Raw genomic sequence first — 24,476 nt, 5'->3', positions numbered from 1 at the left:
AGTTTTATTTATTGATGATCATTCAAAACAATCCTGAAGAGGAAAGAGTTTCTAGTAACATTGGAACAAGACTTGAAAGGAAGTGGGTGTCTGGGTAGAAAAGAATAGGTGGAAATACGGATAGCTAGCCACAATGCCACAATGTTGCATTGTACTTTTGCCACAATGTTGTTGAAATTACAGATTAGATTGTCTCTTCACAAAATAAATGGACTTGTTGGTAAGAGTGCTAACTAGCATTATTCCTACTGTGAAAAGCTTCAGCTTTTTGCAGACAGAGGGAATTGAGGCCTAATTTTCCTATCCTATATATCTGACCTTTCCCTAGAAGCTTGTTCTTCTGTGTGCCATTGTAGCGCATTTCACCACTCCAGCCTCCAGTTTCTAACATCACGTAGTTGTGTTCTGTCTCTTCTCTCTGTTATTCCCTGTTTCTCCCCTCTCACAGGCTGTGCGAAGTTTAACTGTGCATCTGAGCAGGTGACATTCAAACCTGGTGGCAGGAGGACCCGATTTCTGAGTACGCCCTGCTTGGCTCTTTGTGTGTAACACCTTTACTCCTTCCTTGTCCTTGTTTTTCTACTGCTTGGATCTGCTGTTTCATGCAGTTCATTTTCATTTGTCTCTGTGTATCATCTACTCGGTGGCCTGGCTGAACTACTATTACCCTCAGAAGTTTGGGTCCCTGTGTTACTATGATAAAAGATGTAGAAAGAATAACAGGTTTCTATAAACTTCAAAGTAGCTTCCTGGTAGAATTGCTTCTTTATAGGTCCATAACAGGGAAGATACGGTATCAGGCTTACATACTGCTGGGTCCTTTAGAATAATGAAGAATAAACCTCATAGTCCTATTCAGTACTGCCTCTTGCTATGTCATTAGAAGTAACAGAAAGCATCTTAATCACTGATGCACTTAGATTCTGGCAGCAGGTAAAAGTTTTACCCCATTTTTCTATTTTTCAGAAGAGGCTGGAATGTTTTTCTGGTCAACCAGCCTGACCCATCTGTTAGTTGAAAGATGCTAGAATTTCTCAGTGAATCCTTTCACCACCAGTACTTTCTAACTTCATAAAATTAGAGGCCGAAAGTTTTGGTATAGTTACTTTCATAAAGTATTTATTCTATTAAGACCAAATCTGCCCTGGCTGGTATAGCTCAGTGGATTGAGCACAGGCCTTCGAACCAGACCATTGCGGTTTGATTCCATCAGGGCACATGCCTGGGTTGCGGGCCAATTCCCAGCAGGGGACACATGAGAGGCAACCATACATTGATATTTCTTTCCCTCTCTCCTTCCCTTCCCCTCTAAAAATCTTTAATTTAAAAAAAAAAAAAGACCAAATCTAAGCACCTGAATGTGAAAATGGTCTTTTTAACTTACTGTATTTTGCTGTGTGTAATGTGCTCCCGTATATAGTAGGCACCCACGTTTTTGGCCCAAACTTTCGGGAAAAATCTTTCATTTTAATTTTTTAATTCAATTTTCTATTTATTTACATTTAGATACTTGTTTTTTATATTATAAAGGAATTTTAGCATTTATTTTTTAACATATTATGGTAGAAGAAATTTTATGTGACAAATAATTACAAAACACAAGAACAGATGCAAGGTATTTCGGGTACTATCCATGTATAATGCGCACCCTTATTTTTTCCTCAAAAATTTGGGCAAAAATAGTATGTGTTATTCACAGCAAAATACAGTAATTGCTGGGATTTTCCAGCTTCCTTCTTCTTCTTTTTTCTTTAAGATTGTGTTTACTTTTAGAGAGTGGGGAAAAGAGAAAGAAATGGAGAGAAACATTGCTATGTGGTTACCTCTCACGTGCACCCCTACTGGGGACCTGGTCTGCAGCCCAGGCATGTGCCCTGACTGGGAATCAAACTGATGACCCTTTGTTTTGCAAGCGGCACTCAATCCACTGAGCTGCAGCAGCCAGGGCTCCAGCTTTCTTCTTAAAGACAAGACACAACACCAAGTCACCCAACATCTTCAGCCCATTTTCCCTGTCTGAAATGGAGATGATGCCTGTCTTCTAGGGGTGTACAAATCAGATTAAGTTGTGTACACAGAAACAGGAAGTGCACATTTCTCTATGATTGACCACTGCCTGCCTGGCACATGGTAATCAGTAAATGTACATTGAAATAAAATTTAATAAACAAAAATAGGGCTCAAATAGAAAACTTTTTGCTAGAGTTTAGATAAAGATTTCTGTCAAGGCCTCAAACTTCTGATGTGGTTATTGAAGTGCTTGTTAAATGCATGTGCTAAGAGGCCGTCACTGTTTCTGAGTATAGTTCTGAGGTCTTTGGGCCTCCCTCACACATCACTAGTCCAGAGCTATTTGACGAAGGATGTGAAAGACATTAGCTAGTTTGGGAGTTTTCCAAGCATGTGTGATTTTTGAGCATTCGGATCAGTACATTTCTGGTAAAACCAGGCTGGATCAAGCATATCTTGACACTCAACCATTTAATTTATATGTCCACTAGAAAGATGAAAAGACATTAATAGGAGGAGACAAGTATTTCAAAGTAGAATATGACATGTCTGGCCTATGTTATACCCCTTGAAATGTCTAAGAGGGAATAACAAGAACCAAGGCATTTTGTAATGTGACAGGTACCACTTCAAAGTAGCTCAGTAAATTCTCAATACACTCTTAAAGGTAGGTGGTATTATACTGTTGTTCAAATGAAAGTGTTCCATAATATTAATTCTTACTTCTTCCTTTTGGGTCTAAAATGAGAGGCCTGACATCTGATGAAGGCACATCAGTATATATTTTATAAGCCTTGGTGTACAGATTTCAAAAGACAGATTAGAGCAAATGTGAGAAGGAAAAACTGGTGTTTATAGGCATGGAGGTTTTAATAGTTTTGAATGCATTATTTTATGCTCTCAAAATAGATAATGGTTTAGAAGCATGGCTTGCCCTAATGCTTTATTTATGTTCAAAAGTTGCTTGTTTTCCATATACTTCTTAAAGATCTTTCTAGAGGGGAAAGCGTTAGTATGTATGTCTAGGATGTGGAAATATATTAGCCAATTTAAATTATGTGAAAACTGTAACAGTGTCAGCCTACTATGGTAGAATTGCTAATGCATTTAATTGAGTGCTTTTTAACAGCCCAGCAGGAGAAACAGAAAGTGGGACAGGGTCAATAGAAAGACTGCTTGGGTATTTGAAATTCAAGCAGCGGTGAGATCCGAGAGACCAGAGTACCTCCCCATCCCAGAACCTTGATGCAGGGCATTACTCTTTTAGATACAAAGATTGGGTATTGGAAACTCAGCTTCTGTCAGCCAGGTACCACAGTCAATCAGATAACCAAGTTAAGGCTAACAGCCAGGAAGGTACATCCCGTAGAACTACATCTCTGGCAAGGGCTCCAGGTCCTACCAGTCTGTCTCCCCTCCTGCTTTCTCTTGCTGGGACTTTGTGTGCTGTTTGGAGATTCTAAGTATTTTATACCGATGTTTCTTTATTTTTAACACATTGCTTTCTCTTTGTGCTTCAGGGAAGATGGTGAAAAAAGTCTGTCCTTGCAACCAGCTCTGTAGTAATTATCTTTTTTTTCTGTTACTTTTGGTCCTTGATTGCAAAGCTTATTACCTATGAGCTCTTTGAACCTTGAAGCTTCATTCCAACTTCCAACTCTCTAGTTCTGCACCCTTTTCTAATATATTCTTTAACATGCTTAATTGCTGACCAGTGGCTATCCTTCCAGATTAAGAAATCACCTCACAGTCAGTGTTTTCAGTGGTGACCCCTGTGAGCCTACCTCTGTGACAGTTTATGGCTGATGTGCCAATGGATATGCACACAGAGACCGAGGATTCCTGACTCCTTTGGAAAAGGAGTCAACAAATAGGTGCCGGCCACTGGAAAATCAGCAGTGGCCAAGCGTACCTGTCTGCTAGGTTGGTGAGGCAGGAAACACAACTTTATCAAGTTTGGCTTCTTAGATTGATGGCCTCTCATTAAAGTGCAGATGGTTCACCAACCCTGCAGGCCACCTAGAGGGTCATCCAGAACATTCTACTTGGGATATACTGGGCAGTAAGTTGTGGTTACTGATAGGCTATCGTTACTAGGCTCTGGCAACATGAGGGTGGGTATGGCATGAGAAAATGGAAAAACAGATTTTTGGTTGTGAAGCCTTACTCTACTTTTTAGAGGTTTTCAGCAAAACTGAGAACGGTTTAAAGGTAAGTCAGTATATGCTGGAAGGCACACGGTGTTCCCAGAAATATCTGTATTACAGATGTTCTTAAACACTTTATCACTAAAATGGACTAAATGCACTATGTGTCCTCCTAGTTTTTATAGGCAGCTTTTTCCAGAAGTTACTTTCTGGTGAGAAAGGGATATGTTTGTTTCCTTCTTTAAGGGAAAGGTCTGTTTTCAAAAGCCAGTATAAGAAGGTCAGCTGTTTGGTTGACTTTTCCTTGTGGTATAGGCCCCACTTTCAGAATCCAATATTGTATAATGCAATTAAAATGAAAAATTAAACTTGGTTATAAAGGGGCCTCACAGCATGAAAGGTGACGAGCATGAGACCAGAGAGGTATGACTCCCAGCACGAGCTTTGTGAGTAAGCTGTGTTCACCTCTACAGAGCTTCTTGTGTTTGGCTTTTGACAGCTCTGCTCACCTGGGATAATTTCTGTTTTTGTTTTGATCGTCTCATCAAGCTCACCAAGCAGTAATCATTCAAGCAGGATGCATGCGATCTGCTTGCCTTCTGGGTTTCACTGTAACGACTGCCATCCTCACTGCCTCTGCTTCCCACCCCACCACTGTCTCCCTCCTGTGAGACTGTCTCCCTCCTGTGAGTCGAGGAAGGCTGTTTCCTGTGCTTGTCCAGTTGTCCACTTGGGAGTCCTGTACCGTCGGGGAAATTAGTCTTCCCTTCACACTGTGTGCAATAGCCATCCCCTTGTGGCTCTAGTGGGCTCTGAGAGGGAACTAATACACACACTGTAGCAGTTCTGTGTCTTGCCTTGGTATTAAGAAGCATGTGACCTTCCTTTGCAGCTTTACCTCAGAATTAGTTGTTACTGGAGTACAGACATGCTTGTGTGTGCCATTCCCTGAGTAGTGTGGTGTAAACTTGGCCAGCAATGGATTATAAAGGGCTTTTCAATGGCAGAGTTGCTTCAGGTATGCTGCTGCGCTCTGGTGCTGCTTTGACCTTGAAAGCCGGAAAATGTATGCATTTATTGAGTCCCCAGCATTACTTGGATATCTTAAGGCCTAGTGATTCACAACTTCAGTACTTTTTATTTATTCTGCAGCAAATGTGAAACTTGGTAAGAAAATGGGGATGAGAGTAAAAAAATAAGACCATGATTCTTCTTTCCCTCTTCCCTAAAACTTGCCTCTCCGCACTGTCTTCAGTGTGCCCTCCAGCAGAGCCAAAATCAGGCAGGATACAGACTCCTTTCTTTCTCATCAAACCATAGAAATAGAATTCCTTCATCATACCTCAAAGCTTCCCCCTCCCCTTTGCACTCCTACCTCAGCTGAATGTTCCCGTTGCTTCCACATGAGAGTGCTCACTCTTCTGGGAAGAGGTGCTGGTGGAAGGGCTGAGAATCCATGAACCAGTTGAAACTTAGGTCATCTTCAGGAATAGCTTGCCTTCCTGGAGTTGAAAGATTCAGGCACACAATAAACTTTCCTCGCAAGCAATCTTGGGCCTTTACTCATAGAAAATTGGGACAGGCTGAAGCCTTAATTCCTCCCAAGTTTATGTTCACAAATTTGGGTCCGGATGGAAGGTTTTTTTGTTTGTTTGTTTGTTTTTTTAACAGAGCTCGCTGTTTCTCTTAGACCACCACCTCTTTCTACTAGAGAATGGCTAAAGATTATCCCAGTGTCAATATGGTTTGGGAAACCTTTCTTTTCCTGGTCAAGCACCTACTTTTACATTCTGTTAACTCCTACTTGAATCCTGCCCAAGTACTCAAGAAATCACCTTGTTTTCCCCTGCATTCCACAACATTCTAGAGCAACCAGCCTCACTGACCCTCCCACACTTCCCTCATCAATACGATGCTGGGAGCGATCTCTGGCAGTAAACTTTAGTACTCTGAGATGCCGTGTGAATGGGCTGAAAGAGGCCCCTGCCTCTGTGCCGACCATCATCCTGAGTTGTTTGGCCTTCCTGCAGCTCCTGAAGAGAATCTGGTTTTGTTACCTGTTCTGCCAAAGCATTGGCTAAGTAAGACCTTGGACTCTTCCTTCCTTTCTTGCATGGCTTCCTAGTCCATCCTCTCCCCATTCTGTGGCTTGCCAGTCATCATTCTTTGACGTTCTTCCTGTTCATTAAATTAAATTCCACATGCCTTTTAATGGTTATATTCTGTTGCTTCTTCTAACTCTAGGGACCAGCAGCACAAACACTGTTGGGGGAACAGTGAACAGCCAGGCCACCCAAGCCCAGCCTCCTGCCCTGACCTCCAGCAGGAAGGGCACGTTCACAGATGACCTGCACAAGCTGGTAGACAATTGGGCCCGCGATGCCATGAATCTTTCAGGCAGGAGAGGAAGCAAAGGACATTCAAATTACGAGGTAAGTTTTCCCTTTTGTGTCACTTAGCACATCTGGGTTGGAGGCGGTAGAAACTACCTGGCCCAGTGCTTAACATTTCAGGCCATGACCTTCTTTAGTGTTTAATTGTTTAATTTTAACACTTTTAGAAAAACAAGGAAACAAAAATCACCTAGGTAGCCTTTAATTTTTCCTTACCTGGATCCTTCTCTCCCTATTGGGCAACTCAATTTTTTCTTACCTTTTCCTTTAATGCCCTGAACCACAGCCCACGCATACACACATGCATGACCCCTCCCACTTCCTGTCAGAATAGTTATCCTCACCCTGTTTGGAAAGTGTTAAGAGCCATAATAATGGAAAGGTTTCATAAGATTACAACAGTCCTGGTTGCAAAATTATATTTTAGTACTGTCTGTTTCACACTGATGCATGTTATGCTCATACCATACTTTACAATGAGTTGTTTTGTTTTCAGGGCCCTGGGATGGCACGGAAGTTTTCTGCACCTGGTCAGCTGTGCATCTCCATGACCTCAAATCTGGGTGGCTCTGCCCCCATTTCTGCAGCATCAGCTACCTCTCTAGGTCACTTCACCAAGTCTATGTGCCCACCACAGCAGTACAGTTTTCCAGCCCCACCCTTTAACACTCAGTGGAGTGGGACCGGTGGCCCCACACCACAGCCGCTTGGGCAGTTCCAGCCTGTGGGGACTGCCTCCTTACAAAATTTCAACATCAGCAATTTGCAAAAATCCATCAGCAATCCCCCAGGTTCCAACCTGAGGACCACTTAGTCAGACCTAGAGACATTAACTGAGCAGATCTGGGGGCAGGAGAGGAGGGAGTGCTGACTACTAGTGCTGCATTTAACTGATTACTTGCTAACTACTAGTGCTGCATTTAACTAATTATTTCTTGCCAGAAAGGAATGTTTTTGGTACTGCTTAGAGCCCTCAGGATGGAAAGTGTTCCTCCCCCTTTGCCATCAACTGGAGTGGACAAGAAGGAAAGAGCAGCTTGCTTGTGGTGAGGCGTCTTCAGATTGTGTGTCCCTGTTTCCTGCACCCACAGCGAGGGCTAGCAAAGAGAAAGGCTTTATCAGAAAGCTACTAGAGCACTCAAGGGAAAACCAAAACCCTTCTGTATTTTCAAGTGGGTGGAGCTCTTTTCTGGACACCCACCCCCAGTCCCTATTCCCTCAAAAATCTAAACCACAAGACAAAACAAATACTGGGCTCTTTCCTGCCCTGTTCCCTACCCAGTCCCCACTTGTTTTTCTTTCTTTTTTTTCTCACTTTAGAACCCAGTGAAAAACACTAGGAGACTGAGGCTTCAACCCTTTCTTATGATAAGTCATTAGTGCTTTAAGCAAATGATATTAGCAGCTTTGCCTGCAGCATTAGCAATTAGGAAAAAAAAGTTCCCTGCGGACATGTAACTTGCCATCAGTTTTGATGTGGAAACACTGTGATATATAAATGTTGTTGGACAACAGTAGTTTTAAGATGAAAATATTAAAGGTTTAAAAAGTTGGAAAAAAAGCTAGCTCTGTCCTTTACTTGTTGAGACACTTTAACTTTTTCCTTTGTACTTCCATTGTATTAGATAAATAAATGTGAATGTAAAACTGTATAAATTACTGTACTTGAATACTTCTGTTCAACCAGTATTGCTTGCTGGATTTTTTAGTGCCTTGGACTTACTGCTTCTGCCATTAGCATCAACTTCTCATCAGACCCCAGATCAGCAAAGGGCATATGGAAGGAAATCTTAGGTCCACGTGACCCCAGCAGTGGATGATGCCAAAGGGAAATTGAAAGATTTTTTTAATAAAGTCATTTAATAATTTTGTCTAGAGCAGGTGTAAGATGAGCAGGGTGAGAAGCTAAGTTGACATCAGTGGTTAAAAGCAGAAAGTGTTCGAGGAGGGGTGTTGGGACAAAATTGGACAATTGAGAAGAGTAAGGTGCTATGTGAAAGTAAAACTTTCAGTAAGTGAAAGAAAAAGACTAAAAGTGGGAGAACGTATTTGTTTAAAAGATATGTGATGCCTGGCCAGTGGGTGTCATGGCCTTACTCATTTGAGCTGGGCTTGAACAGACCTAGAAGAAATGGCTGAATATAAAGAGAAGCAGGTGGGAGCTGGTTTTGAAGCTGGGAAACGTGATAGTGGGAAGTCATAGATGGAGAAAGGCACTCTAAGGACTGTTTGCATTGCTTTCCTCCTATTGCAAATGTACCAGGCATTTCTCAGCTCGAGGGTACTGTATCTTTTTGCAAAAAGTGGACCCACATCTGATTTAAGCATTGTCAGAAAGAATGCTTTTTCTTCCTGCTCTTCTATATAAAATGTTCAGATGGTTGCCGGATCACATCTCTCATGCCACCTTTATTTCTGCAATTGCAACTGATATTCTCACAGTTCATATTAACAAATATTCTCCTTAATTAATAACTGCAACCAACCAGTATTATTTAGCTATGCCTAGTTGTAATGGGCAGTTCTGTTGTTTTCAGAGCTTTCAGGAAATACTCTAATTGGCTAGGTTGGGATCTTTACTATCTCAGAAGATGGGGGGAAGCTAGGACTCTTAATTTTGGGGGTGCTTCTTGTCTTAACTCTTGAGTTGGGGAATTGACATAGTCTAACGACTCTTACCCACCTCAATAGCACATCCCAGGAATAACTGCATTAGGAAGAGTGTGGTTGCCTCTCCTCCTATCCTGTTGTTCCTTTGTGGGCCCTGTCTCTGTAAGTTAGCCTCAGCCCCAAAGACACAAATGAAAGCCGAAGATTTTAGCAATGTAGAAATAAACAGGGTGTGACTTTCAAGCCCTTCTTCAAAATTGTTTACTTATCCTCTGCTTAAAATTCTTGGGGAGATGGTAAGAGTAAGGCTAGAACAAAGAAGGTGGCCAAATAAGAAACAGACCACCTAAGACAAATAAAACAATACTTTCTACTAGGGAAACGAGCAAACCAAATGCAGCACATTGTTTGTTATTTTGGTTTAATAGTGTTGAGATCTCTTCACTCACAAAAAAGAACTGGTTTTATTTACTGTCGATTTTTTCCCTCCTGTGGATGAAATAACTGAAGCCTAGAGGAATGAACTAGTGCTACTGAAATGTTTAAATTATTTTTGTGTTAATAGTACACTTTGAGTATCTTTTTTCCACATTAAAAAAAGATCTTTCTGAATTATAAATGTTTTCCTTACATTATTTAACAATGTACACTGTTTTAAAAAATGAATAAACTGAATTTAAACCTTGGGTTTCTCTGCAGCCGTTAATTGTACATTTTGCACTAACTCTGGGTGTTGCGCTTCTTGTAAGATTGCACTTTGTGCTTCAGTTTGTTACTTTTGTAGACTTATTTAATGAAACCATTCAAATAAACCAAACTTGCTTTGTTAAGTTGTGAGGTTTCATTTCCAGCCAGTTCCTTTTCATGATTTCATTAGCTCTGTTTTTGTGTGCAATTTACAAGTGGATTCCTAACTTCAAGAACTGTTTTTAGTGTCAATTCTGATCTGAAATGAGGTTATACTGCAGACAAAATGGTATTTAGTCTGAAGAAGATGGTAAGGCTATTGAAATCAAAAGATGACTGACTGGCCAAATCTGCCTCTTCATCTTCCCAAGGAGTAGAAATGGCTGACTGTCTTCTGTGCATTAAGAGTTCCTTGCCTCAGATTCCCCGCTTCCCACAAATGGGTCTGTTATCAAAAAACAAAAAATAGTGAAAGCCAGTGCTTCAAGATTAGATGAGAGATACAGCTGAAAAAGCATCTTAAAAAGTAAACTTGTGCCCCGGTTGGTGTGGCTCAGTAGATTGAGTAGATTTGTTCGCACCCACTGGCCTGCGAACCAAAGGGTCACTGTTTTGATTCCTAGTCAGGGCACATGCCTGGGTTGTGGACCAGGTTTCCCCAGTAGGTGGCACGAGAGAGGCAACCACACATTGATGTTTCTCTCCCTCCCTTCCCCTCTCTAAAAATAAAGTCTTTTAAAACAAAGTAAACTAGCAAACTCATTATTTAAGAGAAAGAACTATAAAACATCTACTGAGCACCACAGAAAAACAATTTATGTTCAAGTGGGTAGTATCATATCTGAAATAGGAAAATAAAAACAGCTACTTACATTTTTTATTTTGTTGCAAAGTAATGGATTTATTTTGTGCTCTTGAAATCTCTTTCTTAGGCCTTAGATCATTGTTTCCTTAATTAAACAAGGGAATTGTTACAGATGAGGATGACAGGCTGGACTGATTGATGCACAGCACTACTAAAACCCCACTGTGGGCTTTGTTCTGAGCATCATGCACAGTCCTCATGTGGGAAATGTTAGGACTTGGTGCCCTAAAGTTCTGAAAGAAGGCAGAGATCACTCCAATAGTTTAATGTAGTTGTTTAAAAGAGGATATGGGGGATAATTGGTAATGGGAAAAAATACAGTAAGAAATAAAAAAAATTAAAAGTTGGTGCTTATATTACTTGTAGCCACTCATGAGTCCTAAAAGTTACACATTTATTAACAATAGTTAGGAATAAAAAAGACCCTCAAAAGCCCGAGAAAGGGTATTTAATCTCTCCAAAGCCTACTGCAGTGTGTGACAAACTTTTTAAAAGTACTTATTTTCCATCTGCTCAGCTTTATCAGCAATAGGTTCCAATAGTCAAATTCTTTGCAAAAGTTCAGAATGAAGCAAGTGAATCCTTGGAAATAAAGCTCATCCCCTAGGAATGATGCATAATCCCATGGCCAAAAAGCAGTTTTCTCTGGCAATCCAGAGATGTGACCTGAGTTTTAAGATGGATCCAATTTCCTTTTTTTCATGTCCTGGTTCTTTCTATAGGAATCACAGTTGTCTATGAAAGAAAAAGCTATTAAGATACAGCTGCCTTGGTTTTAAAGTCAACTCACAGCTAGTAATTTCTGAACTGTATTAAGTAACGAGCCAAATTTAAAAACCTAAACCTGGAAATTTTTATGAGGACGATATCCCTCTGTTAAGTTGTCTAGATCGTTTCACTAATAATCACAATAGCCCACTTTTCACTGGGAAAGCTCTGATGCTATCACGCTAGAGCAGCAGTGTCAAACTCATTTTCTGGGGCATGGGGAGGCACATCAGCTTCGAGGTTGCCTTCAAGGAGCCAAAATAATTTTAGGACTGTATAAATGTAACTATTCCTTAACAGTTAAGGAGTAGAAGTTACATTCACCGCCCCCTACTCCCCGTGAAAATGAGTTTGACACCCGTGCCCTAGAACTTCCCACTACCATCAAAGGCTCAAGTTGGGACCTCAAAGGACAAGTTCTGGCTCTCACACCAATTATCTTCTATTTTTTTATTTTTAAATATATTTTATTGATCATGCTATTAGAGTTGTCCCATTTTTTTCTTTATCCCCCTTTGCATCCCCCCTCCCACCAGCATCCCCCCTACCTAGTTCATGTCCATAGGTTGTACATATAAGTTCTTCATCTTCTACATTTCCTATACTATTCTTACCCTCCCTCTACTTTCTACCTACCATTTATGCTTCTTATTCTCTGTACCTCTCCCCACTTCTCCTCCCACTCCCCTCCGTGTGATCTCCATTTCTGTGATTCTGTTCCTGTTCTAGTTGCTTGCTTAGTTTCTAGGTTCAGTTGTTGATAGTTTTGAGTTTGTTACACTTCTTTTACTCTGTCATGATTTTATCCTACTTTTTAAATAGAATGTTATTCTTTAAAATTCATAGGTTTAAGCCCAGGTTGTCCCTTCAATTTTTGTTCCTAAAACACTGCTACCTGTATGTTAATGTTGGGAGTTTGGAGATGCCAAAGTTCAAATTTTGCTTGCAAATTCTGCTGGCAAAGGCTTTGTGGGGTCCTGTTCTGGGTCACCATCTGGTTGTTCTGGACTGTTATGGCAGCAGTCTGCTGGGGTTCTGGTCTAGACAGAGGCTTGACAACACTGTCCCCTACCAGAGGTATTCAACACAGTAACTTACAAGCACTTCACAGGTATTTCCTGATTCGTGCTTAGCATTTCTTTAGCCCCTACTGACCTTCAGGGAAGTGACTCTCCATGAGTGATTCTGCACCCTCCACTTTGAAAGTGCCATGTTTCAAAGGAGGTACTGGTGGCTCTGCTACAGTTCACACAGAGAGAGACCATAGAACTCAGAGGGAGCAGGTTCAGAAGTGCAAAGCTGTCTAGTGTTACACTGGTTCACAGCACAGCCAGCAGCAGAACTCAAGATTCCTGCATTCCAGTCCTACCTGTTAAGAAAAACCTTTTCCTTCCTACCAAATTGGGGGAAAACAGCTGTTTTCTCCTTTAGCAGCAACAGAAGGTTCCTAGAACACTTCTTAGGGCTATAACCCTTGTTCCAAGAAAATCTTTAATAGAAATTCAATATAGAAAAAAACAATAGAAACAGTAACTGGTCATGCGGGTAAGGAAAGGCCTAGAGGACTCTCCACCCTCAATCTCCCACCACCCCAGACTTTGGCAGTGGTTTGGAAGCTACCATATTTTGCCTTGTATAATGTACACTTCTAGCACAAATTTTTGAGGGAAAAATAAGGATGTGCATTCATTATACACATGGCTAGTACCTAAAATACCTTGTATGTGTTCTTATGTTTTGTAATTATTTGTTATAAAATTTCTTGTACCATAGTATGTTCAAAAATAAGTGTTAAAATTCCTTTATAATACAAAAAACAAGTATCTAAATATAAATAAATAAAAGTTGGAATTAAAAGATTTTTCCCTAGAACTTTAGGCCAAAAACATAGGTATGCATTATACATGGGAACACATTATACACAGCAAAATACAGTAAATATCTAGAATAATTCTTACAAAGAACATCTCCACCACAATACATTGTTTTTTCCCCCCATATCAATTTCAGCCTCAGTGCTGAGGGAACTATTAATGAAATCAAGTCCTCAATGAACTTTTCATAATTCTTACGGAAAAGCTGGGCAAAAATCCAATTATTCTGGGATTATCCCTCCTGTTTCTACTCTCAGGGGAAGACCAAAAATAACTTCTGTGTGCAGCTCCCACTGAATATGGACCTGATATACACTAAAGCTCATAGATACATAATTGCCAGGGCCTCCACTACCCTTATAAGCAAATCTGCCTTATAGTCAGACAGCTCAGAAAGGCTCTGTGATGTAGACAGAGACGGCCAAAGAAAATGCAGCAGAAGTTCTGTACCATGAAATTTCTAGTTCTAGGTTTTGTCAAGGCCCATTTCCTTGGTGTTTTTAGAAATGGGGAAATATATGGTAGGGTTTTACTCTCTTAATTTTTTTGGATTCATCTATCCCGTATGTAATTTGAGGGAAGGCCTACTGAGCTCTGGCTTGGACCAAACCACACTGGGCAGGGGATCGGGACTCGGTTGACAAGCAGTCCCCACGTGGAGTACACCTCCCTGGAGCCTCTGCCCCCATCCTTCTCACAAACCCTGATTCTTCTTTTCAATGGATGGAGCAGATAGTTGAACTTGCTGCTGTTTCTCCATTTGTTCCCGGAACTGCTGCTGCAACTGCTTTTGCCGGAGCTTCCACCGGTAGGTGGCATTCCTCCTCATAGCAGAGGACGCCAAGCTTATGCATCAGAAGAGCGACGGGTGGGAATGAGTTCCTGAGTTAGAATAAACAACACCCACTTCCTGAGAGACCACACAAACAAACGTGATGGCTCTGAGGGTAGAGAAGGCAGAAGAGGAAAGTGGGGAACTTCAACCTCCTACCAGGAGCTGCTGTCCCTGTCTCCCTGTATCACAATGTAGGAATCGTCTGAGTGGCTATGTCGGCAAGGGGAGGTCATCTCCAGTGGTTTTGGGGGTCCCACAGCCATGTTCTGTTGGCAGCTGCTGTATCTTGCTTGTTCCACAGATGGTTCGAAATCTTGTCTCTTTGCATTAGTAAAATCCACTTCAAGAGGTAACTAACAAGGGAAGAGAGGGGGGTGGATACTTCTTCCAACTGCTCCTCCCCTCCCCCTGCCTTAAAGATCTGGAGTCCTAGAAAACAGCATTTGACAATCTTTTATCCATCATGCCTTCCAGGTCCTGAGAAGAGACAAAAGATCCAACACTTCAAGTAATGCTTTTAATTAAATGAGGAGTAAAATAATTTTACTTCGTTAATGAAATTTTGATTAAAAATTCTTAGTTTTGATTTACAGTAAATGGTCTGTAAAATCTAATTTAAGTCTTTCCTTGGCAACTGAATCTGTTTGGTGCTATTTTTTACCTCTTTCCTTTTCTTCTTTTTAGTGGAAATTATCACACAGTGGTTGTGGCAGCCTATACCTTCTCTGCTCTCTCTGCCAGAATTTCCACCTATAAATACAACTCATCACAGGAAAAACCCCAGATGTGCTGTGCCATAATTAAGTTTTCTTCAAATGACAAGAAGAAGAAAACCTGGAAAGCAATGGTATAGGCTGTGAGCCAAGACTGGAGGGAAGCTTCCCCTTGGAGCTGTTCCCACACCACAGGATGGGAGAAGTAAGATCGGGGCCTCATAGCACATGGCAGATTGTTTTACTAACAAGCCATGAACACTACAGCAAGTGAGAGCTTTCTCACTTGGAAGAACTTCTCTCTCAGTTGATAATATGGATGCTGGTACAATAACTGAAAATGAGGGATTGAATTGACTACCTTTTGATAGAAATAACCTGAAAATGAAATTCCTTATCTACAACAGAAAGTAAACGCATAGGTCAGGAAGCAATGGCTTGTGCTACAGTGTGGATGGAGAACCTTATGCTCAGGAAAACAGCCAGTCACAGAAGGACAAAAACACATGGTTTGATTTGTATGAGGTGCACAGAGTGGCCACCATCAGGCTGGTGGTTGCCAGGGGTTGCAGGATTAGTGGAGAGGGCAACTATTATTTAGTGATAGTCTTCCATCTTATAAAAAGAGTTAGAGGTAAATGGTAGTAATGTTTGTACAACATAATGAATGTCTCTATTACCACTGAACTGCACACCTTTAAATGGTTAAGATGGTAAATTTTGTTACGTATATTTTACCATAATAAAAAAAATTGGAAAAAGTAAGAAATGGGCTTTGAAAAAAAATTTAAAAGACTGACAATGCTAAGTGCCACTGAGGATACGGAGCCACTAATATACTTCAATGTGCCCATGCAACTCAGTGCACCGCATCAGATAACTGGGAGACTCTACTGAAACTGTGTGCCTACCCTCTGACCCGACCGGATCATTCCCTAGATAAATATGCGTGTATGTGCACCAAAAGGCATGTACAAGAATGCTAATAGCAGCCCCCTTCAAAACCAAAAGCTACAAAATCTCAAAGGTATATTAAAATCAGAATGGGAAAGAAATTATGGGACACCCATGCAATAGAAATGTACACAGCAATGAAAAAGCTACAAACAATATGAATGGATCTCATAAACATGTTGAATGAAAGCCAAACACAAAACTGTTTGATTCCAAAAAGTACAAAATAATCAAAACTCATTTTTGTTAAAAGTGTTTTTCCTGGGTAGTAATGAAAGGAGGGGTTGGCAGTTACTGCAGGGGATGCAACTGAGACTTCTGGGATTCTGGCAACCCTTTGTCAGCTCAGGTGCTGAGAACACACATGTGCCCAGTTTGGGAGTTTGTCGAGCTGAACCTTCTATGACGTGTACTTGTCTACATCTCTAATACTGCAATTTTTATAGTGCTTGCATTGTACAGTTCCATTTACATAAAATTCAAAAACAGGAAAAATAATCTATGAGGCTAGAAGTCAGAGAGAAGTTAGGACAGCAGTCACATTTGAAAAGAGAAACTCAAGGTAGTGAATGGGAGGGGGAAGGGGACTTGGGCTTTTGGTAACGTTTGTTTCTCTATTGGGGACGCAAATGGGTTGATGTCTAAAAATTTATCAGGCTGTGCCATTATGATTTATACAGTTTTCTCTGTGTATGTTTTGTATCATTTAAGAAATTCATTAAAAATGAGAGTAGAAAAGAAATAGAGAGTGATGTCAGAAACATGGAAGACGAGGAAGCCTCCAGGCCCTCCTTTCCCTACGGAGACACTGAGGTAGGTAACACGCCTCTATGAGAGTCCAGTGCCCAGCTGAGGGGCCACAGCACCATGTCCAACAGGCAACCAAAACAACCTTCCAGAGCTCCCAGACAAGAAGAAGCTAAAGATGTTCATCACCACCAAACCAGAGTTACAAGAAATGCTGAAGAGACATCTATAAGAAGACAATAAAATACCAAAAATATGAGTAATAAAATGGCACTAACTACATAAATGTAAATGGATTAAATGCTCCAATCAAAAGGTATAGGGTGGCCGGATAGATAAGAAAACAAGACCCCTACATATGCTGCCTACAAGAGAATCACTTCAGATCCAAAGACACAACATACTAAAAGTAAAGGGATGGAAAAAGGCATTCCATACAAATAGAAACAAAACAAAAGCTGTACTAGCAATACTTATATAAGACAAAACAGACTATAAAACAAATGCTGATGCTGACCAGGCTGGTTCCACACCCACATGTGATGGATAAAAATTTGGGAGGGATATCTCGGGATCAAGGAGTCCCAGTCCACACCAGACGGCCCAGCCCAAGGTTAAAGTGCCAGGAAGATAAGCCCCTACAACTTCCAGCAGCAAAAACGAGTGGCTGGGTGTATGCCACGAGTGGCATACAGGGAGGAACTGAACTGTCTGCCTCAAGGTGAGCAGAGGCCATTGTCCCTTTTCTAAACCGTCCCCCCACAGAGCTGGTAAGCTGGTGCCATATCTGAGACTGCATCAACCTGGCTAACAACGTTTGACCGGACTGGAGATCCCCAGGGAGCTGCTTTTCCACATGAATGGCCGGTCTTGGCTCCTGCTTCACAACTTCCTAAATCATCTCAAACAAGCAACAGCTGGCCTCAGTGAGTCTTGGGCCATGCACTGTAGCAGCCAGCCTAGTTTCACAGCCTGGCTTCACCTGAAATGAGGTGTGTATATATCTACAATGGAATGTTATCTACCATAAATAAGAAGGAAATCTTGCCATCTGTGATAACATGAAGAGGTCTTGAGGGTATTATGCTAAATAAGTCAGACAAAGACAAATACCAATCTCACTTATTTATGAAATCTTTTTAAAAAGAAAGAAAAAAACACAGAGCTCATAGATAAAAGAACAGATTAGTGGTTGCCAGAGGTAAAAGGTAGGCAAAAATGGATGAAGTGAATTAAAAAGTACAAACTTCCAGTTATAAAATAAAAAAATAAATAAAGTACAGTATGGTGACCATAGTTAATAATTCTGTATTGTATATTTGAAATTTGCTAAAAGAGTAAATCTTAAATATTATAAGAAAACAACTGTAACTAATGATGGTAGATGGTAACTAGACTTATTGCAGTGACCATTTTGCAAGATAAGCAAATATTGAATCACTATATTGTTCACCTGAAACTAGTATGTTATATGGCAATTACTTCTTAATTTTTTAAAGTAAAAAACAGAAAAGCTATGAAAGACAATAACATAAAGAATATAAAAATATGAGTTTCTCCAGTAAAGGTAAATACATGAACAGATAGAGTAACCTATATTATTTTCACTTTGGTACACAGAATTTAAATTTAAAAGGTTAAAATATATTATGAATATAGAATATAATTTCAAAACCATGAAAACTTTTATAATTATAAATCTATGTTAGTGGACACACAATATATAAAAATGTAATATGTAACATCAGTAACATGAAGTGGAATGGGTGGGGAGAAGTTGTAAAGGACTAGAGTTTTGTATGCAATTTAAGTTATTAGCTTAGAATAAAATGCTATAACTTTAAAATGTTTTAAAATAGTAACCATGAAGAAAATATCTGTAGAATATACACATACATACAAAAGGTAATGAGGAGGGAAAATCTAATCATGTCACTACCAAAAAAATACACAAAACACAAAGGAATTTGGTAAGAGAAGGAGGAACAAAAAAGCAACAAGATACAGAAAACCATTAACAAAATGACCATAGCAATGTTATGATACTGCCATAAAGACAGACATATAGACCAATGGAAAAGAATATAGGACCCAGAAGTAAACCTGTGCATATAGGATCAAATTATCTTCAATAAGCATGCCAAGAGCACTCAACAAGGAAAGAAGAATCTGTTCAACAAATGGTGCTGGGTAAAGTGCAAATCCATGTGGAAAAGAATGACCTGTATCTTACATCACATACAAAAACAACTTCTATCTCTTCCTGTCAACAACCTGAGCTCTGAAGATGGTACACTATTCATTTGACCCAGAAACCCCCTCAAAATCATGCAAATCAGATGGTCAAATCTTCATGTTCACTTTAAGAAGACTCATGAAACTGCCCAGGCCATCATGGGTGTGCATATCAGAAAAACCACCAAGTATCTGAAAGATGTCACTTTAAAGAAGCAGTGTGTCCCATTCCATCAATACATTGGTGAAGTCAGTAGGTAAGCCCAGGCCAAACACTGGAGCTGGACACAGAGTTGGTGGCCCAAAAAGAGTGCTGAATTTTGGCTGCACACCGTTAAAAATGCAGAGAGCAATGCTGAACTTAAGGTTCGGATGTAGATTCTCTGGCCATTGAGCACATCCAGGTGAACAAAGCTGCCGAGATGTGGCACAGAACTCACAGAGCTTGTGCGCACATTGAGATAATCCTACTGAAAAAGGAGCAGACTGTTCCTAAACCAGAAGAGGAGGTTGCTCAAAAGAAAATGATATCCCAGAAGAAACTGAAGAAACAAAAACTTATGGCCCTGGAGTAAATTCAGCATAAAATAAATGCTAATAAATGCTAATTCAAGATAGATTTAGGACTTAAAACTTAAGACCCCAAAATCTAAAACTCATTTAAAAAATAGGGAAAAACCTCATATTGAATTTGACACCAAAAAATAGGCAACAAAAAGCAAAAATATACAAATGGGACTACATCAAACTTGAAAACTTCAAGGGTAACCTATGGAATGGGAAAAAATTTGCAATCACATCTCCAATAAGGTGTTAATATCCAAATTATAAAATAAAGAACCTGTACAACTCAACAACAAAAAAAATCAAATAGCCCATTTAAAAATTGGCAAGGGACTTGAACAGACATGTCTCCAATGATGACATACAAATGGCCAATAAACGTTTGAAAAGATGTTCAATATCATTAATCATCAGAGAAATGAAAATTAAAACCACCATAAGATATCACCTCACACCCATTAGTAAGGCTTCTATCAAAACTTAAATAAATAAATAAATAAATAAATAGAAAATAATAAGTGTTGGTGAGGATGTAAAGAAATGGAAGCCCTGGCGTACTTAGTTGAACTGCGAAATGGTACAGCCATTATAGAAAACAGTATGGAATTTCCTCAAAAATATAACTATGAAATGAATAAGCAATCTGTCTTCTGTATAGTATCCAAAGGAATTGAGAGCAGGGCCTTGAAGAGGTATTTGCACACCCATGTTTACAGTGGCATTGATGAGGGCTACATGCTCCGTAGCACTATTCACAACAGTGAAGAGATAGAAGCAACCCCAAAATAGGATACTATACGCATACAATGGAATATTATTTAGCCTTTGAAAGGAAGGAAATTCTGACATGCTACAATGTGGATGAAACTTGAGGTCATTATGCTAAGTGAAATAAGCCAGTCACAAAAGGACAAAAGCTGTGTTTCCACTTATATGAGCATCTAAAGTAGTCAAATTCCTAGAAACAGACAGTAGAATAGTGGTTATTGGTGCTGGAAGAAGAGGGAGTTGTTTTCTGGGTACAGAGCATCAATATTACAAGATAAAAGAGTTCTAGCAATCTGTTTCACTACTGAACTGTACACTTAAAAATGGTTAAAGTGGCAAATTTAATTATGTGTTTCTTACAACAATAAAAAAGAAAATACTATGACTAACACCTGTTACAAACATAGATGCAAAAATCCCTAACAAAATATTAGCAAACTGGATATGTACAGTAATGTATTAAAAAGACTTTTACAAATCCCTGACCAGTGTGACTCAGTTGGTCGGGCATCATCCTGCAAAACAAAATGTTGCTGGTTGGATTCCTGGTCAGGACGCAGGCCTGGGTTATGGGTTTGGTCCCCAGTTGGGATGCATATGAGAGACAACCAATCAATGTTTCTCTCTCACATCGATGTTTTTCTCCCTGTCTTTCTCCCTCCCTTCTCCTCTCCCTAAAAAAAATAAATAAAGTCTTTTAAAACAAACAAACAAAAGAAACGATTTTTAAAAGGAAATAAATGGAGTTTTGACAGATGCCAAATGACACACATCTCTATTAGGGGCACCACGAGAAGAAGAACCTTCAAGTACAAGAGGGGGCGTGCTGCCCAGGTGGCAGCCCTGCAGGGACCCCAGAGAACGCCAGGGGAAGCAGCTGCCCTGTGCCAGGCAACAGGAATGCTCCGACCCTATTCTCCAAAGGCAAAGGCTCAGTTCATGGGACAGGCATTAACAGAAACAAGAGAGGTATAAACCTGAAAGACACCAGAATTAAGGGAAAGCAAGAAGAATGAACAGGGGATCCAGGTTCTGAGTGTTCCTAAGAAATGACAGTGGCATTGATGAGGGCTACATGCTCCGTGAAGAGTTCATGGCCCATTCCCAGCCACAGCTCTCTCTGTATGAGAGGGATGTAACACGAGTTCTCCAGGCTTGTTTTTTTTCGGCTGTGAAATAAAGTGATGAGTTCCTGCAAGCTCTGATAATTAAAGAAGTCTGAAATACATACTGCAGACCCTTTAAGCAGCTGAGTCTTCACTCCTCTCTTCAATCCCAAATACTCGGCCCATGACACAAGGAAATTAGATCTTTACTGCAATATGTTCCATTCATTCATTTCTAACATACCTGGCCTCAAATATTTAGTGACCTCAAATAGTCTTTGTCCAGAATACAATTACCAAGTGCATTGCCAAAGCTTCTAAGGATAAGAAATTTTAAAAAAAAGAAACAGGGATGAGGATTGTTATATGCGAGTATCAGAGAACAGAACTATAACTCTGTGCATGCTGCTTCCCAATGGCAGCAGCAGAATGGGCCCTCATATGCCTTCAACACTGGTTACTGAGCACCTGCCACTTCCTGCACAGGATTAGGTTGTCAGAATAAGGGGTGGGCATAACAGTCACAAATCACTGTCCTTGACAAGAGGCAATGAATATCAAAATACTAAAAAACCATTCACAAAACCCCATTTTACATCCTGATGTGGACCGCAAATTTCAGAGCAGAGATTTTTTTCCCTGAGGACTGCTCCAATTCCCCAATAATAGGGAGTCACACACAATTAGGGGCACAGTCCTCCAAGACTGAAGTTCTTTGCTTGGTATACACATACTCCTTTACACACCATGGCACCTCAAATTTTTGGTGCATGTTTATACATGTATTTTTCTGGTGACCCAATTCACCTCGAATCTCAAAGGTATCTATGACCCAAAGAGGTTAATAACCCCACTCTACATAATTAAGTTAACTAAGTGACATATGCAAAATTAGGAGGTATTTAGATGTGTTAAAGAGAATGAAGAAGCTATCTGTGTACCCATGTGAAAAGTCTCCAAATACATTACTAAGTAGAAGAGAAGGGAATACAAAATCAAGTACAAAACAGAGAACATAGTATTCTACCACTTATTCCGAAAAGGGAACACCAAAGCATGGGGAAGCATGGGGAAAATACAAGAGAGTAAGTAGGAAAGCAGGGCAGACTTAAGTTTTTCCACTTTTGAACAATGTGAATATATTACCTTTTGAAAGAAACCAAAACTGCTTTGAAACCAGCAGTGAAATGCAGCAGAGTAGACTCTGACCCCTTGCGCATACCTCAGTGCTCACTTCAGCCCATTTGTCACTGCCTCCTTCCTGGCCTTCTCCAAAGACAATGCTTTTGACATACCATAGCCCACATCTTCATGATATGAACCATCCTGGAGGTAGAAAAGGGGTTCAAAGTCTAACATGAAAAGCTGCAGCTGTGCCTTTGGCTCTACAGCTCTTCTTTTCCTCTAACGGCGGTGCTCAGACTGGGCGCGGTCAGAGAATCAATCTCCAGTACTATTCCCTAGACCTGATCTGCTTGGAAATGCAGCTGTGGTCAAGACAATTCTTCTCTCCCAGTTCCTCTTTTCCATAAAAAACACACATATCCAACCTACCCCACCTTTCACTCAGGTGCACTACCCAAAGATATAAAAACCCTGGGACACCAAATTGAAGGAAAATTTTAAGTACTGTATTTAACAGACTGTAATGATCAGACAGAAAAATCCTTTCGCAAGTCACATGTTACCCAATTTTTGACTTTTACCAACAATGAAGGTGGAGCTGATCAAGTTGTTTACACCTAGAAAACTAAATGTAATTCCTGGTGACTGCACTCTATAATTTTGGAATATAACTCAGAAAACATTCAAAGAAATTAATGACACTATAATAAAACTCTTTCTATTCCTAGTTTATGTGAATAAATTTTTTCAGTATTGTTCATAAAAATAAAGTCAGAATAGAATTAATTCTGAATGTTCTGTCTAGGAATAATATTAAACTATGGATATATAAACTAAACAAAAAGAAAAAAACCACAGCATCACCCATATCATTAAGAAATGCATTTTCCATAAAATCTTATTTTTATTAAGTATAAACATTTTTATGAAGTTCTGTCTCTCTTTCAAATTAACAAAATTGAGTGGTCAATTATGTGCTAATAATACTTGTAACATTAACTCAATCCAGAAGAAATTTTTTTCAAAGATTTTATTCATTTATTTTTAAAGGGGAAGGGAAGGAGAGAGGGAGAGAAATATCAATGTGTGGTTGCCTCTCATGTGTCCCCTCGCTGGGAACTGGCCTGCAACCCAGGCATGTGCCTTGACTGGGAATCGAACCAAAATCATGTGATACGCAGGCCCGCGTTCAATCCACTGAGCTACATTAGCCAGGGCTTTTTTTTTTTAAGAAATTTTTTTATTGTTTAGAGCCCTCAGGTGCCCGGAAATTTACCAAAAAAATTAATTTTTACACATACACACACACAGAGGCAGAGAAGTATGATCAAGTTATTAATAAAAAAGACTTCAATGATAAATATATATGATATTAGGATAAAAGCTAGTGGAGAAATAGAATGGAACTATGAGTTCAAGAAGAAACAATGTCAAATTTCTTATGATGAAAGAACCACTTGCTTATATATTTTTTATTTTTTTAATATATATTTTATTGATTATACCATTACAGTTGTTCTATTCCCCCCTTTCATTCCCCTCCACCTGCACACTCCCTCCCCCACCATTCTCCCCCCCTTAGTTTATAACCACGTGTCTCAAGTTCTTTAGATTCTATATTTCCCCCACTATTCTCGCCCTCCCCCCATCTATTTTCTACCTACCATCTATGCTATTTTCTGTACCTTCTTCCCCCTTCTCCTCCTCCCACTCCCCTGTTGCTAACCTTCCATGTGTTCTTCATTTCTATGGTTCCACTCCTGATCTAGCTGTCCTCTTGGTTTGCTTTTGTTTTAGGTGTGGTTGTTAATAACTGTGAGTTTGCTGTCCTTGCACTGTTCATATTTTTTATCTTCTTTTTCTTAGATAGGTCCCTTCAACATTTCATATAGTAAGGGCTTGGTGATGATGAACTCCTTGAACTTGATCTTATCTGAGAAGCACTTTATCTGTCCTTCCATTCTAAATGAAAGTTTTGCTGGATAAAGCAATCTTGGCTGTAGGTCTTTGGATTTCATGACTTGGAATACTTCTTTCCAGCCCCTTCTTGCCTGTAAGGTCTCTTTTGAGAAATC

The 24,476-nt window shown here is 39.9% G+C and overlaps 2 protein-coding genes and 1 pseudogene across 18 annotated transcripts in view; 2 read left to right on the top strand and 1 right to left on the bottom strand.

The window, feature by feature from the left end:
- Nucleotides 1-9,990, top strand: part of WNK1 (WNK lysine deficient protein kinase 1) — a 148,974-nt gene extending 138,984 nt beyond the window's left edge. For 10 of the 17 annotated variants that reach the window (XM_037064798.1, XM_037064803.1, XM_037064800.1 and 7 more), the window contains 3 exons: nucleotides 3,531-3,572; nucleotides 6,402-6,589; nucleotides 7,047-9,990. In XM_037064798.1, the coding sequence (XP_036920693.1) occupies nucleotides 3,531-3,572; nucleotides 6,402-6,589; nucleotides 7,047-7,364 (548 nt within the window). In that variant the 3' untranslated portion in view covers nucleotides 7,365-9,990. The remainder of the gene's footprint in view (nucleotides 1-3,530; nucleotides 3,573-6,401; nucleotides 6,590-7,046) is intronic. The other 7 variants (XM_037064814.1, XM_037064801.1, XM_037064804.1 and 4 more) reach the window with 1 other exon arrangement.
- Nucleotides 9,991-11,291: 1,301 nt separating this feature from the next.
- Nucleotides 11,292-24,476, bottom strand: part of RAD52 (RAD52 DNA repair protein) — a 33,594-nt gene continuing 20,409 nt past the window's right edge. The window contains 6 exon segments of the mRNA XM_037064634.1: nucleotides 11,292-11,447; nucleotides 12,376-12,548; nucleotides 14,021-14,236; nucleotides 14,346-14,542; nucleotides 21,521-21,593; nucleotides 22,499-22,680. Of these exon segments, the coding sequence (XP_036920529.1) occupies nucleotides 14,071-14,236; nucleotides 14,346-14,542; nucleotides 21,521-21,593; nucleotides 22,499-22,680 (618 nt within the window). The 3' untranslated portion in view covers nucleotides 11,292-11,447; nucleotides 12,376-12,548; nucleotides 14,021-14,070.
- On the top strand, nucleotides 18,855-19,413 carry LOC118999998 (60S ribosomal protein L17-like; annotated as a pseudogene).

This window comes from Sturnira hondurensis, unplaced genomic scaffold, assembly GCF_014824575.4.
Source record: "Sturnira hondurensis isolate 20B ecotype Veracruz unplaced genomic scaffold, ASM1482457v3 Scaffold0015509, whole genome shotgun sequence".
Taxonomy (NCBI): Eukaryota; Metazoa; Chordata; class Mammalia; order Chiroptera; family Phyllostomidae; genus Sturnira; species Sturnira hondurensis.
Note: the sequence above shows the minus strand (reverse complement) of the source record. Positions and strands in the feature narration are given on the sequence as shown.